At 49.0% G+C, this 16,933-nt stretch overlaps 2 protein-coding genes across 5 annotated transcripts in view; one reads left to right on the forward strand and one right to left on the reverse strand.

Moving 5' to 3' along the window:
* Window positions 1-2,914, forward strand: part of TTLL9 (tubulin tyrosine ligase like 9) — a 40,934-nt gene extending 38,020 nt beyond the window's left edge. For all 4 annotated transcript variants that reach the window (XM_054980245.1, XM_054980246.1, XM_054980247.1 and 1 more), the window contains exons 12-14: window positions 774-887; window positions 1,078-1,197; window positions 2,610-2,914. In XM_054980245.1, the coding sequence (XP_054836220.1) occupies window positions 774-887; window positions 1,078-1,197; window positions 2,610-2,682 (307 nt within the window). In that variant the 3' untranslated portion in view covers window positions 2,683-2,914. The remainder of the gene's footprint in view (window positions 1-773; window positions 888-1,077; window positions 1,198-2,609) is intronic.
* Window positions 2,915-5,497: 2,583 nt separating this feature from the next.
* PDRG1 (p53 and DNA damage regulated 1) lies at window positions 5,498-16,126 on the reverse strand. The gene is made up of 5 exons (XM_054979275.1): window positions 15,817-16,126; window positions 12,863-12,938; window positions 9,072-9,146; window positions 7,539-7,619; window positions 5,498-6,190 (listed from the first exon to the last, which is right to left on the reverse strand). Exons 1-5 carry the CDS (start codon window positions 16,000-16,002, stop codon window positions 6,108-6,110), a joined length of 501 nt encoding a protein of 166 aa, XP_054835250.1. The 5' UTR covers window positions 16,003-16,126; the 3' UTR covers window positions 5,498-6,107.
* Window positions 16,127-16,933: the final 807 nt, after the last annotated feature.

A 16,933-nucleotide genomic window follows, 5' to 3' on the forward strand; every position in this document is an offset into this window, starting at 1 on the left:
GTGTTAGAACAGTCTATTGTAACAATACTCTAGTTTGCACCTTTCATTTTAAAAAACCCAGTAAGTCTCTAGCCTTTTTTATTGCATAGTTATAAGGGCAAAGGTACAGGCCGCACACTGGGATGAGCACCAGTAACTAGTTGATTGTTCTAAGGCAATAGCAATTCCGCAATCACCATTGCAAATGTTTCTGTATTTGCTGCCGCATAAAGAGCAACACAAAGGGTCATTTCCTTTTTGAAGCGGCTCCACTTCTGTATTTGTGTCTGTACATATGACATTGAAGTGTGAATGAGAAAAGATAGACTCTGAGGAGGGACAATGAAGACGAATTTTAAGTGGCTCCGTTCAGTTCCACAAGGCACAGAAATCAGCTCGATTGTAGGAAGGCCAAAATGTGCTCCTCCAGAGCATCTGAGATCACGAGAGGCAGATCAAGGCCCCTCTGAGACACCCTTTACACTCAGCCATAAAAGTGAATGGGTGCCATTCATTCCTAGGAGAGGTACATGGGTGCCATTCATTCCTAGGAGAGGACCCAGTAAGCAGGGCCCACAACTGTGCCCACAGCGATCACACCTGGGCAGCTTTGCAGCCCTGCCGTAAGAACAGGCCACGCACTCCAGTGTCGCTTCATACCGAACTCTGCGCAAGCCACTGTTACACGCGCAAGCCGCCTCTTCAGGTCCTCCCTTTTATCTGCCAGCCTGTTCGGCAGACTAGCAGCACAACTCTTGCCCCGCCCCTCTTTTCTGTTCCCCCGCCCCCTGCAGCTGGCTCCTCGAAGTCAACGCTTCTCCATCCCTCACCGCCAGCAGCCAGGAGGATTACGAACTCAAGACCCATCTTCTTGAGGACACGTTGAACATAGTGGACATGGAAGGCAGGTAAGAAGAGCAGAGTCGCCCAGCTTGCACTCAGAGCTGTGCTTGGGGACATTATCTGTTCAGCGTTATCAGAATCCATTGTTCGTTCAAACAACGGCTCTGTAGCGGCAGTCGGGGCATTTTGAGCCTCAGCTCCCTCCGCATCGCTCATAACCCCTGGGGAGCTGACACAAATACTTTGTTCTTACAGGTTGACAGGGAAGGAAAAGCGTGTCGGGGGCTTTGACCTTATATGGAATGACGGTCCCATCAGCAGAGAAGATGGGAACCTGGACACACCCATGAATGGCTTTGTGGCAAACACACATTTAGATATTTCGCTGCACGCAGGTGGCTGGCTGGCCGGCCCGGGGCAAGCGTGGACTCTGATGGCAGAGCCCAGGAACGGGCGGGAGCCTGCCACTTTTACTGTTTCCTGCCTCTGCGACTCCAGGCCAGGCATACAAATTCCCCACCGGCAGGGAGCAATGCGTTAGCCTCAAACCCTGGGCAGATTACTTCTGGGACTCAGTGCTGGCATGGCTGCTTAAGATTCAACAGAAAGGCCCCGCTGGACCAGACCGGTGGGCCAGCTAATCCAACATCCAGTTTCCCTGGAGGGCCAACAGCAGGGCATAGCCGCCAAGGCCCACCCCAATGCTGCCTCCTAGCACAGGGATCCAGAAGTTTAACGCCTTTGAACGTGGCGCTTCCTTCGATTCAGCAGAGCCAGCAGCTGTTGATGGCCCTCCATGAATCCATCTGACCCCCTTTTAAAGCCATCTGTACTCGTGGCTGGCGCCACCTACACTGGTAGTGAACTTCACAAGTCAATTATTGTCCTGAATCTCCCCACCCCCACCCCCGCCAATTCCTGGTATTACAAAAGACAAACAAGCCTCTCTCTATCCACTTTCTCCATCTCGTCCATAATTTTATAACACATCTCCCCTTCGTCATCTTTCTTCTACACTGAATAGTTCCTGATTAAAAGGTGAGCCCCCACCCTGTGATCATCCTGGTGGTTGGCTTCTGAATTTTTTTTCCAGTTCAGCAATATCCTTTTTGATACACGGTGGCCAGAACTGTACACAGTAGTCCAAGCGAGGCTGCATCAGACATTTATACAGGGACATTAAAATATTTCATTTTCAATCCCTACTCTTAATATTCCCCAGTAGAGTTTTACTTTTTCAGGGCTGCTGTACTGTGTGTTGACACTTTCATTGACGTTTCCACCATAAACGAAAGCTTTCTGTCAGTCTCGGCTAGGTGGGATTTTTTGTTCCCGTGTGCATCACCGTACGCTTCCCAGCACTGATCACTGGCCACGTTGTCGCCCACTCACCCAGTTTAGAGACATTCAGCCAACCGAATGTGTTATTCGAAGATGATGATGGCTTTTGTATGGCCCACTTGTATCATGGCAGCCCACTCATCTCCACCCATTTCACTTGGAAAACATTTCCTGAAAGATCCAGGAGAGAGACAGCCGAAGCGGCTGGCCTCCCGCCTTGACCTGATGCTGCATTGAGGAGCATCGGCTCACTCCTCCCACCTCCGCCGCCTTCAGGCTTCACCCCTTCCCAGTCGGTTGGGTAGCACCAAGGGTAAGGGCCGCCGGCAGCGTTTCCTCCAGCCGTGCTTTCAGGCTGAAGCCCGGCTCAGGCACAGCAGCCGATTGTCTTTTTACGCCACAGAGGGGACAAGCCCGACATGATGCTTTGTTCCTGCTTCCATTCCAGGCTACAACAATGACAGGAAGAAACAGCTGAAGCGGCTTTACAAGTCTATTCAGACACCACAGAAAGTTTAACAGGCAGCCAGAGCCTTGCAAGAGGGACACTGTCAAGAGCGAGCCAAGGGCTTGCAGGCTGCTCTTTTCCGTTGCAAAGCTAAACTTGGGCCCCTTGCCAGCTCTGCTGCCTAAGCGTGCAGCCAGCGAGAGATGGCCCCTGCTTTTTGAGAGCGGCAGGCCAGTCCCTCGGACAAGGACGGCTGTTCCCGGGGCAGACTGACCACAGGCACAGAATTGTTTTTATCCGGATGCATTGCAAGGTTGCAAGAAACTGATGGCTGTGCACCAGAGGCGGCGTAAGCGGTGCTCCATGTCGACAGCACTACCACAGAGGGGTGGGGTGGGGTGGGGGAAGGAAGTATTTGCACTCTACCCCCTTATCAGACTGGAGCAGCCGCCATCAGCTACCCCGAGAGCAGGACACGGATGCTTCCTGACAGAACCCCCTACCTGCCACCTTGACTCAAATGCATTGCAGTGAGCGCTAATAAAAGTTAACGACTTCTTACTGCTGAGAACCCAAACGCAGTCCCCTTTGGTTTTTGATGGGGGGGGGGCCCTGGGGAAGGGGGGAGGGACAGCATCTAAACTGCCCACTGCTTCGGCAGACATGCAAGGCATGCGCATGCAATTTTGCACAGCTGATCTCCATGCTAAACCAGGTGTCCCCAACGTGGCGCCCACCAAGCTTTTCAGAAAGTGGGTAGGACCGTTGAAAGGCAGGACTTGTTGTTGGCCAACTTGTTTCAGATGAAGGGGTTTCCATTGGAGGATCAGGAGGACTAGTAACCACCTGCGCTTTAGTCCGCATATGCTTCCGTCTCCCCTTCAGAACTTCCTTCTTCCCAAGAGGCATTAGGAGGGAGGGAGTCCATTCAGCCCTGCCTCCTGTGGCAGCCATTCCGGGTTGGCATGGGACCCCTGCCCTGGGTATACTGATCCTCCTACTGGCCTGGGATGCCTACAGTGGGCAGGGAGGCACCCAGAGGCAGCCCAGCCAGCACTTGCTGCACATTATGCTCTCCCACGTCAGATAAAACCCACTTTTTAGAAGAATAGTAAAGAGTCCAGTAGCACCTTTAAGACTGACCAACTTTATTGTAGCATAAGCTGCATCTGACGAAGAGCGCTGTGGTTCTTGAAAGCGGATGATGCGTCTGATGAAGAGCTGTGGTTCTCGAAAGCTTATGCTACAATAAAGTTGGTTAGTCTTAAAGGTGCTACTGGACTCTACTATTTTGCAACTGCAGACTAACACGGCTAACTCCTCTGGATCTTTTTCGAAGAAGAATCCTTAAGTTTCCCATCTGGCAGTAAAGCACCAAACAAAAGCGTTCTCCTTCAGATCCCGGCCCCCTATCTTCTCTTACACGGTAAATATCTGTAATATTAGGAATGAAGTTGAAACACAGGAATTTAAACTTGCTTATCTAAGCCAAGACCTCTATTTTAAGGAAAGCTAGAGATGAATGGATTTCACAGTTTGGGAGTAACTGACTTGTAACGGAAGCTGCCAGCCTCAGTCAATGGCTTTGCTCAGACAGCAATTTAAAGGTTGAATAGATAACCTTGAAGAGGACTTTTGCACATCAGCCAGGTAAGGGGAATCTCCCACAGCGCTTCCCAACCAAGCAAAGCTAATAGATACAAGCCCCGTGGAGGGACGAACTCAGGGTGGGTGGATGTAAGAATACTGGTGTTGGCATCATCCTTGAGTCAATCTCCACACAACCTTCACCTGGTGGCAGTACCTTGATGAAGCTCCCATAAGCTGACCCTGAGCGTGGCCACTGCTTTTTGATGCACATCAAGATCTCTGCTCAGTGCCACGTCCTGGCAAGTTTTTCAGCTGATGGAAAGGGTGCCACACTCACAAGAGAGCCAGGACACAAAACATGGGATGGATTTATCCAGGCCAAACTGGCCACAAAGGGTTCTGGGCCTAATTACGCAGGTCACAGGGTTTCACAGACTCCCCTTTTGACCTCAGATAATCACACCTGCAGCAGCTGCCCCCTAGGGCACCCAGAAATCATTGTGATGCCTTTAGCTTTGACAAGACCCCTGGCCTGCCTTCTCCAGGGATTAGATCGCCAAAGGGATAGAACCACAAGAATTTTCCAGGAAGCGTTTTAATAGCTTAGAGGAACCTTTTCTATTATTACTAGTTAATCCTGGGCCCTAAAGGGAAGCAGAATGTGTAAAAATGAGTACTGATGGCTGACGTTGCCATTCAACTATAAAAGCCTGCGATCCGGATGCAAATAGTACTTGAAAGCTGAGTGGGGAAGTGTGCCACCTCCTGGTGGAAGCAGAGCACACAAACACCGTGTGGGGAGGGAAGAGCTCCCACCGCATACTTCATGATGAGCAATGACTTTAGGACTCCCCCTCCCACCCTCTCCCTTATCCCACGTAATTCAAGTAAGCAGGCATTCTTCCGTGGTTCCTCAGGAGTTACTCTAAAATCAGGCGCACTGCTGTAGGATTCCCATGAAGGTTGACTGGCCCGAGTTAAAATGGATTGCTGGCACCTACTATCCCAGACCGTGTGCACAATTTTAAGATGGATGAAGCTGGGCAGAAGAACCAATAGGTGTTTAGCTGCAGCCAAGGGCCCAGGCAGATGTTCCCAGCTGAGCCATTTGGTGCGTTCACCCATCTGGAAGGGAACACTGGTTACCCAATACAGCAAGACAGACTGCTGGACAATAACAACAATATTCGATTTACATACTGCCCTTCACAGCAACTTAACACCCACTCAGAGCAGTTTACAAAGCATGTTGTTATCCCCACAACAATCACCCTCCAAAGTGGGGCTGAGAGAGCTCCGGGAGAGCTGTGACTGACCCAAGGTCACCCAGCTGGCTCCAAGTGGAGGAGTAGGGAATCAAACCCAGTTCTCCAGATTAGAGTCCTGCCGCTCTTAACCACGACACCAAAGCCTTCAGGGCTTTACACATGAGAACTGCTGCTTTACTTAATGGGTCAGAATGCATGCAAGATGAACAACAAAGACTGCTTTCCCACCACTCGCATATTTCAGATTTGTGCATAATTTAATTTGTCACTATACTACAGTTTCTGGTGAGGCATTCATGCCCTGGAGCAGTGTGGGCTCACAGTTCTATCCCTATGACTCTCCCGCCACCGAGCATTCAACAGCGAGTCGAAGACAATTACAGAACTGAAACCTGCTCCTCTGGTTTTGATGCTCGCACCCCTGACCTGGTGGTCAAAGCTGCAGAAGGACATCTGAGCGCCCCTCTGTGTGAAAAGCAGGAGGGCTTCTCCAGCTGCCCAAGTCCTTCCTGCAAAGGATGCCCGAGGCTTGGCACCTATCCTGCTTCAGGAGCGTGTCTGTGCACGGAGTTGCCTTTTGCACAGCAGTGAGTGTATTACACAGGAAGCAGGCGCAAAGTCCACACGGTGGCACAGCTTCAGCCATCCAGCACCTTTTTAATAAACCACATTTCCTCGCTGCTCAGGGGTTTCAGGCTGTAGCCTTTCAGCTCCGGTTTACCTTGGAGAAAAGAGACAGTGGTGAGTAAGGACACATCACCGTTGTTGGTGCACCTTGTGGGTTCCTGTTTATTACAGATCCAGAGGCGTTAGCCATGTGTTAGTCTGCAGTAGCAAAATAGCAAGGAGTCCAGTAGCACCTTTAAGACTAACCAACTTTATTGCAGCATAAGCTTTCGAGAGCCACAGCTCTCTTCGTCAGATGCTTGCAGATACTGGACTCTTTGCTATTTTGTTTATTGTTTATTATTAAGAGCTTATGAGCCCTGCTGGATCAGACCCCGGGGTCCATCTAGTCCTGTTTCACTCAGCGGTCAGCCAGTTTCCCTGGAGGGAAACAAACAGGGCAGAGCAGCTGAGGCCTTCCCATTACCTCCTGGCATGGGTATTCAGAAATTTACTGCCTTTGAATGCAGAGGTTCCCTTTAGTCACCCTGGCTAGTAGCCACTGACAGACCCGTCCTCCATGAATCAGTCTGAACCGTCTATGCCTGCGGCCATCACTACATCCTCTGGCACCAAAACCCTTATTCACTTGGAGGGGCACAGACCAACCAGCCATGTGGCTGCAGCCTTGCTGAAGAGCAATGAGATCGCATCCCTGGGAGGGGAAGAGGGTATAAACTCAAGGAGGAGAGTCTGTTTCTCATTTTAATCGCACTGTTCAGCAAAAGTCGCCTCATTCTGTGAAGGACGCAGTAGCACTTGCCTCTTCGGGACCTTGACGATGAGCCAGGTTCGTTCAGAGCCTTCCCCGACAGGAGGGAAGATTCTGGGCCTGACAGCTGTCTCAGGTGACCTGCCCCCTCCTGCAGGAATCGCTCCCCAATTCATGATGGGCATGACTGGGGTTAGGACCCCAGCCGATCCCTAAATGCTGAACAATGGAAATGATAACTTTGCCCAATAACCACCCACTCTTTAAAGACCATCTCTGCTTATCTGCAGCCCCTACGTTCGAATGCAAAGGACCAAGTTTAGTGACGCTGCAAAGCGTGGAGCTGTCCAGGAAAAAAACTTATCTCTGAACACAATCTGGACCCTGTCTGCTGCGGGGTGCCTTGAATCCCTGCAAATCCAGGTCCGAACCAGAGCAGTAAATGTATTGTCGAAGGCTTTCACGGCCGGAGAACGATGGTTGTTGTGGATTTTCCGGGCTGTATAGCCGTGGTCTTGGCATTGTAGTTCCTGACATTTCGCCAGCAGCTGTGACACTGAGAGATCTCTGTCTTTTGGTGCTACACCTCTGAAGATGCCAGTCACAGCTGCTGGCAAAATGTCAGGAACTACAATGCCAAGACCACGGCTATACAGCCCGGAAAATCCGCAACAACCAGAGCAGTAAATACCTTGAGCTTCTAGGAGGCGGTTGACCTTCACTTTGAGCTCCTTCCGCAGTCTGGTTATTTCTTCATCTAAGAGTTCTTGATCTGGAAAAAGGGTGGAGGACAGAACTTATAACAACAACAACAACAACAACAACGTTCGATTTATATACTGCCCTTCAGGATGACTTAACACCCACTCAGAGTGGTTTACAAAGCGTGTTATTATTATCCCCACAACAAAACACCCTGTGAGGTAGGTGGGGCTGAGAGCGCTCTGAGAGAGCTGTGACTGACCCAAGGTCACCCAGCTGGCTTCAAGCAGAGGAGTGGGGAATCAAACCCAGTTCTCCAGATTAGAGTCCTGCACTCTTAACCACTACACCAAACTTGAATCGGTGGGATGATTGAAGACGATGCCTCACTCAAGACTTGTTCGTGCAATTATTCCACATTCTTGCTCCTGGCTCTGCCTCAGCTGCAGGCTGGCTGGTCCTCAAACCTGTTGCCCATCTTGCACAAAGGTGCCATTCCCCTTTCAGCCAAAATGCACAGTCAGACACACACATGCCCCCTCCAGCTACTGCCCAAACTGACAAGGTGAAGGTCACAGGGTATTGTTATTTTCAAGTATCACCACTAAATACAAGGTGGAGGGGGGCGGGGACCAACTCATGGGCAAATCGCCCTGATGATCACTTTTATTTCTGACAAAGCAGCACAAGGGTTTTGCTCCACGCTCCAGGTCTAACAAGCTGCTCTAAAAGAGGGGGAGCATATTCCCCTGGGGGCTCTGCGCAACACAGCTCACTTGCTCCAGACATTTCAGTCCCCGGGACTGATGGGCTCAGCAGGCCCACTCCTACATACCCATCCTACACCGCGGCTTGCAGGCTTCTGCAAACCATTTGAAAGCAAAGAGCCGTGGGGATGGAGATGCTTTAGCAGATAATTCTCTTTCACACAAAACTGCAGGTGTCTAAAAGGCCTGTAACGCCACTCCTGGATCGCCAGGCGCAGAAGCAGCTTTCTAAGATCCTGGCTGTAGGTTCCAGTCTTTGTGCCGAGAGAACGCCTGTGTAAGCCAGTCTCCCACTGCTGAGGTTTCTGGTGCTCCCTTGAATATAGTTGAAGACAGGAAGAAGACTCACTCCCTGGAGAGCTGGAGCTACCGGAGGTTTATGGTGTGGTTATCGTCAGCTGTGGTTATCGAAGGCTTATACTATATAGGAAGTGGATGCTTTTACTGCTGCAAACTAACACGGCAAACTGACTCCACACCAAAAGGAGATGTTTACATTTACTAGCAAAGGAATGTTTTGGTTGCCTCCCCGCTAATTGCATCTTGTCCCCTTCTGATATATGTCCCCTGCTCTCCCCTCTCTACCCTCCTCTTCTGTATTTGACCAGTTTGGATCATGCATCTGACGAAGAGAACTTGATTCTCGAAAGCTTCGACCCTGATTGTCCCTGCATGCCAATCTACCCGAGTTAACTCACACATGGCTCATTACATTGGTGACCTGGCAGGCAGATTACAGAAGAACCACCTCTCACCTCTCTGCAGCATGTCCTTGGTCTTTGTTTTGGGAAGCTGAACAAACATGTTCCCGAAGCAAACCATAACGTTATCTGAAAGCAAAGAAACAAGGCTGTGTCGAGGAGACCAATTCATGCACCAAGAAACCAAGAGAGCTGCTGTAGCACAGGGGTTAAGTGGTTGGGCTGCGAATCAGCACTCTGCTGGTTCGAATCCCGCTACTGCCATGAGCTCAGTAGGTGGCCTTGGGTCAGCCACTCCTCTCAGCCCCAGCTCCCCAGCTGCGTTGTGGGGATAATAACAACAACACTAACTTGTTCGCTGCTCTGGGTGAGGCACTAATCTGTCTAGAATAGCAGTATATAAGCGCAGTTGTTGTTGTTGTTATGTAAGCGTATTTGGTTTGGGCACTGTCTCAGAATATGCCCTACTGGCCTTGACTGAAAGCAGACCTAGGGTTCCACTGGGGCTGTTCCTCCAAAAGCAAACAAGGGCCCACCAGCTACCCTATAAACGGACAATATTTTATTTAATTATGTTGACGGGGGGGGGGGCAGGAGAAATAAATGCTCTCTTTTTTAAAAAACAGGCTTGACAGGAGAGAGCTGGAGAGCCATATATCACTGGTACAAGAAAGGTGAACCAGACAGTCTGTCCTGCAACAGACATGGGCCCTTCCCAAAGGCTCACAGGAACCAAAAAAAGCCGCCTGAGGCCACAGGTCGAGCACATTTATTCTGTCTTGCCTTCATTAATTCAAAAACCTAACCATGTGCAAGAGAAGCAAGACAATTTGCTGCTCACAATCTCTCCCCAGGGGCAAGATGAGACGGCTGCCACTTGCAGCAGACATTAGTCACCCTACTTAATGTGCTACTGAAAAACATTCAGCTGTGATGGGACGGAGGGAGGGAATAACCGGCACAATTCGGAGAAGTTACTGTAACTATTATAAGCATCGCTGGAAACCACCACCGTCGGCCTCTTTCCTGTCCTGGCCCTCTCGGTTTACAGCTTTTAGGAAGTGCTCAGTAGTTACCAGCAGTGCAGTCAAACAGCTCACAACAGGCAGGTTCCCCTCTTGCAAATTCTGCAAAAAGGTACGTGTCTGAGAACAAAAGATTGCCACCAGGAGCACTGATACCTTTGGCCTTGAAAGCAACGTATTTATTTAGACAGGGCTGGAGAAATATTTCCAGTTCCTAAGACCCAGTATCAGTCAGGTGATGGAATTTCCCCCAGTTCATTCCAGTCCAAAGTTTCAGGGCAAGTAGCACTGCTTCAAGAAGATATACCTTGCATTTTAAAGAAAGAAAACTGTCAACCAAATCTAGGCACGGAAGAATAGCCCGCCCACCCAAACCAGAACGAGTGATTATTTCAAAAGAGCAGCTCTGGCAAGGGACTCCCGAGCTGTGGGGCAGAAATCAAGACCCTCAGACCTTTCCAGGCAATAGGAGGAAGAGGCAGACTCAAAGAAGGCACTCACTGCCAATCGGGATGAAGCTACAAGTCCTGTGAAAGAGTGGAGGGGGGCCCACACTAGCTGGGTACTGAAACTTACTAGCTGAGCAGGGAATAGGTGCCAACAGCATACCTAGACTATGTGCTTCTAGGCACGTGAAACCAGAAGTGGCACAGACCCCAGAGAACCACCCCCTGGCTCTCTCCTCTTCCACAAACTCACTAGATGGCATTAGGCAAACCAATTCATCTCAGCCCCAGCGCTCCAGAGGTTCCCTGCTTGTTCGCTTCCTGGAGGAATCCGGTAGGCCACCACTGCAGGAGGCAGGATACTAGACCAGGTGGCCCTTTTGGCCTGATCCAGTAGAGTTCTGCTCCGTACTGGGCTTGTTCCTCATTTCCTGCTAGGAACGGCCATCCCACCCCCCACCCCCTTGCAGTAGCAAACTGGATTATCCTGGGGAAGCATCTAGAGTGGTGTGGGCATGTCCTGCTGTAGTTCCAACAGTATGTAATACTACAGAGCTCCATATAGAAATGACAGGCGCCAGAAGGGAGCCTAGTCTCAGCACACAAGTACAAAAGAGCCGGGCACTCACGAAGACCTAGACCTGCACAGCATGCAAATACCAAATCCCTTCTCAGGACCAGAGAAACATCCACAGCTCTCAGCTCCATATATCAGCATTAAAATGCCACTTTGGACTCCTTGAGGAAAGTGACAAGGTAGAGTCTGTAGCTTGGTGTAAGCACCTGCTTTGCACACAAAATGTCCTGGATTCAGTTCCCAGCATCCCAGAGGAGTTAGCCATATTAGTCTGTAGTAGCAAAACAGTAGAGTCCAGTAGCACCTTTAAGACTAACCAACTTCATTGTAGCATAAGCTTTCGAGAGCCACAGCTCTCTTCGTCAGATGCACGAGAGCTTCGTCAGGCGAAGAGAGCTGTGGCTCTCAAAAGCTTATACAATAAAGTTGGTTAGTCTTAAAGGTGTCACTGGACTCTTTACTATTCAGCATCTCTAGGTAAATGATCTCAGGACGCACCAAACCCTTCTCTGCTGAGATCCTGAAAAGCCACTGAAACCCAGACATGTAATTACAGCACTTCACTTTTCCACAAAAAGATCTGCAACTCGCCCTGAGCCCGTTCGCAGGGAGGGTGGGCTAGAAATTGAATAAATAAAATAAATTAAAAAATAAATAAATCTCACAGCAGAAGAGACAACATTAAGCTAGACAGATCAGTAGTCAGCTTTGCATGAACTCTGAGAATTCAGGAAACTGAGACCAGCGGAAATGTCTATGGCCTGGCAAAGCAGCACTCGCTCACTCATATCAGAGTACAGAAAGATCTGGACTTGCGCCATGTCTACTGGACACCAATGGAGTGATTCGAACTCCAGGCCTGAAGGACAGGAGACCATAAGCTCAGCAATAACCAGACAGCATGTGTTTCACAGTGCTCTTTACTGGTTCCAGAGCTACACTGAGGAAAAATGGGTTCAAATCCCCACTCAGCCATGAAGCTCACTGGGAAGGTGCCCTCGAGCTAATTCTCTATCAGCCTAACCTACCTTGCAGGGCTGTTGGGAAGATAAAATCAGGGTCATGGATACCAACTTATCCATAAGTACACTTATGTATACTTAGAGGAAGGGCAGGATTTAAAAAAAACCACACACACCTACTAAAGCTCCCAAGTACAATCACAGAATTAAAGGGTTGGAAGGGACCTCTAAGGTCATCTAGTCCAACTCCCTGCACAAAGCAGGAAAATTCACAACTACCGCCCGCCTACACACCCCAGTGACCCTTGCCACGTGCCCAGAAGATGACAAAACGCGGTCAGAATCCCTAACCAAACCAGCCTGGGGAAAATTGCTTCCTGAGCCCAAAGTGGCGAGCAGGATTACCCTGGACATGCAAGAAGGGGCTGCAAGAACTAAGCACTGACCGCAAGAACTAAGCACTGAAGTAAACTTTGACTTCTCCATTTAAAAAGGATCTGGAATTAGAAGGGCCGGGAAAGGTCTCTGCCCAAGAGCTACTGCCAGCCACTGTTGACAAATAGTAGTAACAGCACTTATATGCTGCTCTTCTAAACAGATTAGCGCCCCACTCACAGCAGTGAACGAAGTCGGTGATATTATTGTCCCCACAATGCAGCTGGGGACCTGGAGCAGACAGGAGGGGCTGACCCAAGGCCACCTGCTGAGCTCATGGCAGTCATGGAAGTCAAACCAGCAGAGTGCTGGTATGCAGCCCAGCTACTTAACCACTATGGTACAGCTGCTCATATTGGCTCAGTAGAGTAACTTCACATATTCCAGAAGATCCCCTCACCTGAACGGGCCAGCTCCTTGCTCAGAGCCCTGAGTGCCTCCCGGTTCTGATTCCGTTTCTGGTCCAGATCCACAATCTAAAAAAGACAGCATCGTGTTCAGTTCACAGGCCTTTCTGTAAAGCATCTTAAAGCCCTTTAGTCTCATAGAAAACCTTGCCAGCCATTCTTGTCACATATTGGTTACTTTAGCAACTCATTTAGTTTATCTTAAATAGAGAGTTTTCTGTTTTAAACGACCACATTTGGCTCTGGAGCGAGAGGTTACAAATCTGTAGCATCTAACGAAGAGAGCTTTGTCTCATGAAAGCTTCTACCCTGGACATTTTTGCCGGCCTTTAAGGTGTTGTTGCTAAAGACTAATGTGGCTAGCCACCTGAAACCACGTTTTTTTCCTCTGTTGTTAGCTGCCCTCAGCCCATGTGCAGGGAGGACGGGGTATAAATTTGATAAAATAAATATAAAAAAATAAAAATTACAAGCCCTGGACTTAGTAGTTTTATCCAAGGGTGCCAACTTCCAGGCTAGACCTGGACTTCTTCTGGAATTGCAACAGATCTCCAACCTAGAGATCAGTTCCCTGGGGAAACTGTAGCTTCAGATTTCAAAAAGATGCCATATCTTAAACTACTATTGTTTAACTGCATTTTATATTGCATATTTATTAATTTTGATTTTATATATGCTTATTTTATCTTTGTATGTGATTAGGCTAGATAGCCATCTGACAGCAATGCTGATTCTGTGAACCTGGGTAGTTCGTGAGAGGGAGGGCAGGAAGGGTTGCATCAGGGCTTAGTTCTCGTGGCCCCTTCTTACATGCCCAGGGTAAGGCCAATCACCACCTTGGGGTCAGGAAGCAATTTTCCCCAGTCTAGTTTGGCCAGGGAGCCTGATGGTGTTTTGCCATCTTCTGGGCATGAAGCAGGGGTCACAGGTGGTGTTGGGGGCGGGGGGAGGTATTTTATTTATTTATTTATTTATTAGACATTTTGTCCGCTGTCCCCGCAAGCGGGCTCAGAGGGGAGAACAACATGACAGTAACCATAAAGATAAAAATAATGGTAGCAGTTACAATTATATTAAAACATCAGCATTTCTTCAACTCTGTATTGCTAGATCAAGACGGGTAGCCATGTTTGTCTGTAGCAGTAGGAAAGAGCAAGAGTCCAGCAGCGCCTATAAGACGAACAAAATTAGTGGTAGGGTATGAGCTTTCGTGAGCCACAACTTGCTTCTTCAGGTGGCTCACGAAAGCTCACGCCCTACCACTAATTTTGTTAGTCTTGTAGGTGCTACTGGACTCTTGCGCTTTTCCTCCGTATTGCTAAAAGTGCTTATGTTCTGTTTCAGCGTTTCTTCAACTCTGTACTGGATTTTTGCTAATATTATATCTTTGTAAACTTACATTTATTTACTCTATGGCATTGTTCATGAAATTGTCCTTGATTCTGACTGTACTAATCTCACAGTGTGTAATCTGCCTTGAGAAAGGCGGACTATAACTGACATAAATAAAATTAAATAAATAAATAATACAGCACACCCAATGCATCCCCATTTTTCCTAAATAAGTAGTTTTACATTTCCTGTGTTGAGCAGGGGGTTCGACTAGATGACCCTGGAGGTCCCTTCTAACCCTTTGATTCTATTATCTTATAACCTGCCCTGAGCCTGCTTGTTGGGGAGGGCAGGCTAAAAATTGAATAAATCAAATCAAAATTGAGGGTAGATCATAGATTCGAGGTGAAACCCCTCCCTTGATTCCTCCCCTCCACAAGCAGAGCTCCCCCAAATCTCCATAAATTCACCACATCAGAGTTGGGTGCCATATTATCATTATTATTGCAAAATGGTAAACAGTCCAGTAGCACCTTTAAGACTAACCAACTTTGTTGTAGCATAAGCTTTCAAGAACTTTCACAGCACTCTTCGTCAGATGCATCTGATGAAGAGAGCTGTGGCTCTCAAAAGCTTATGCTACAACAAAGTTGGTTAGTCTTAAAGGTGCTATTCGACTCTTTACCATTTTGCAACTACAGACTAACATGGCCAACTCCTCTGGATCTATTATTATTATTATTATTATTCAAATTTCACACAACATAATCAATAATAAATAAAGATCATATGTTATCATTGATTGGCCTTGCTGAGCTGATATAAGTTTCCGCCATAGACCTAAGCATCAGCCAGGTATCAGTGTAAAATATACGCTGTTCCAAGTAACACCTCTTTTGCAGTTCTATAGGTGTTATGTCAGAAAGCTGCAGTTTTTCCATATAAGTTGCGAATTTTTTTGTAATACTTCCCTGTGCCCTGATGACAACGCGGACCACTGTTGTATTCTCCATCCATAGTCGGGTGGTTTCTATTTAATCATTTTTTCTTGTTCTTTTACTTCGACTCTGGCACCCCCTGGAATTGCAATGTCAATTATCCAAACTTTTCCATTTTTCCCCAACTGTTATGTCTGGTGTATTGTGTTCAAGTGTCGATCAGTTTGTATTCTAAAATCCCGTAAGATCTTGACTTGATCATTTTCCAGCACCTTTTCCACGTGATGTTCCTATTATTATTTATTTATTTAGATTTATAGTTCGCCCTCCCCAACCAAGTGGGCTCAGGGCGGATTACAACAACAACAACAACAACAACTATTGTTATTGTTATTATTCCAGTTCCATGCCAATTCTCCCTTCCTCATTTGGGTCTCACAGCTATGCGAAGGAAGAATCTTAAACAGCGGCGTTTTCAACCCCGGTCTCCCAGCCCCTACTCCCCACTCTCTTCAGCCCCACCCCAGGGTGGCCAGCCTTACAGGGCTGTCGTGAGGATTGCAACGCGAGCACACGAAGCATTTTCTGATCGCTCCTGGCCTGAGGGTGGGGGTGGGGGGCGGCAGAGGCGCCTGAGGAGCTCTCCCACCCCACGCCTCGCTCCGCCCGGGGCCTACCTGCTGCCTCCCGGCCAGCACCTCCTCGGCCAGCGCCTCCACCTCGCCCAGGCAGCGGAGCGCGAGGTCCGACCCTCCTTCGTCCATCGCGGCCGCGGGGAGGGAGGCAGAAGCCGCTTCGGCCGAGAGGCCTAGTCGGAGCGCGGCCCGCGCAGGCGCCTCGCCTCGAGTAGGGGCCGTCGCCATGGCAACCGGCTAGGCCCGGCCTGCCTGGCCTCTCTTGCCTCGCCCCGGCCGCCCTGAGGAGGCGGCTTTGCTCCCTACCAGGCCGCGCAAGAGAGGCCAGCAGCCCTCGCCCGACCGCCTTGGTGGAAATCCCGCTCTTTTGTGCGCGTCTGCTTCGGCTTCCCGTCCTGCCACCCCCCCCCCCCGCCCCTTTGCCGCCCCGCAGAGCAAATGTGCCTGAATGGCTGCTATGGCACATAGACAGGCCGCCCCCCGCTTCACTGTGAGCTCAAACATCCTTTCAGGAGGAAAAACGAGCATTGATAATCAATGCCCGTTTTTTTCTCCTGAAAGGATGTTATAGGCAGGTCAATGGAGACATTCTTCATTGGGTTGCCAACCTCCAGGCGGGGCCTGGAAAACCCCCTGAATGGCAATTAATTGCCAGTAGAAGAAAAGGAGTCCAGTAGCTGGGCACCCTGCTGGTGTTTTTCCAAAGTAGGGTTGCCAGCTCCAGGTTGGGAAATTCCTGGAGATTTTGGGGATGGAGCCTGGAGAAGGTGGGGAGCAACCTCAGCAGGGTATAATGCCATAGGGTCTACCCTCCGAAGCAGCCATTTTCTCCAAGGGAACATTTCTTTAGGCTGGAGATTAGTTGTAATTCCGGGAGATCTACAGCTACCACCTGGAGGCTAAACCAAACCAAATGGGGTGCCTCCCAGCAGAGTAAACCTAAACTACGATGAACACTGGAGGAATACTGCAAGACTACTGTTATTACAATATTTTAGAATTTTATATATCAAAGAGTGCTAATAGTGTGCAATATAGATAAATACTTAACAAAAATATTAAGCCACTTAATATTTTTGTGTGGGGGTGGGGGCATGGCACATAGCCACTCTGGTTTTGCCGTGAAATGTCCAAAATGATCCTATTAAAGCAGCTTGAG

Source organism: Eublepharis macularius, chromosome 5, assembly GCF_028583425.1.
Source record: "Eublepharis macularius isolate TG4126 chromosome 5, MPM_Emac_v1.0, whole genome shotgun sequence".
NCBI lineage: Eukaryota > Metazoa > Chordata > Lepidosauria > Squamata > Eublepharidae > Eublepharis > Eublepharis macularius.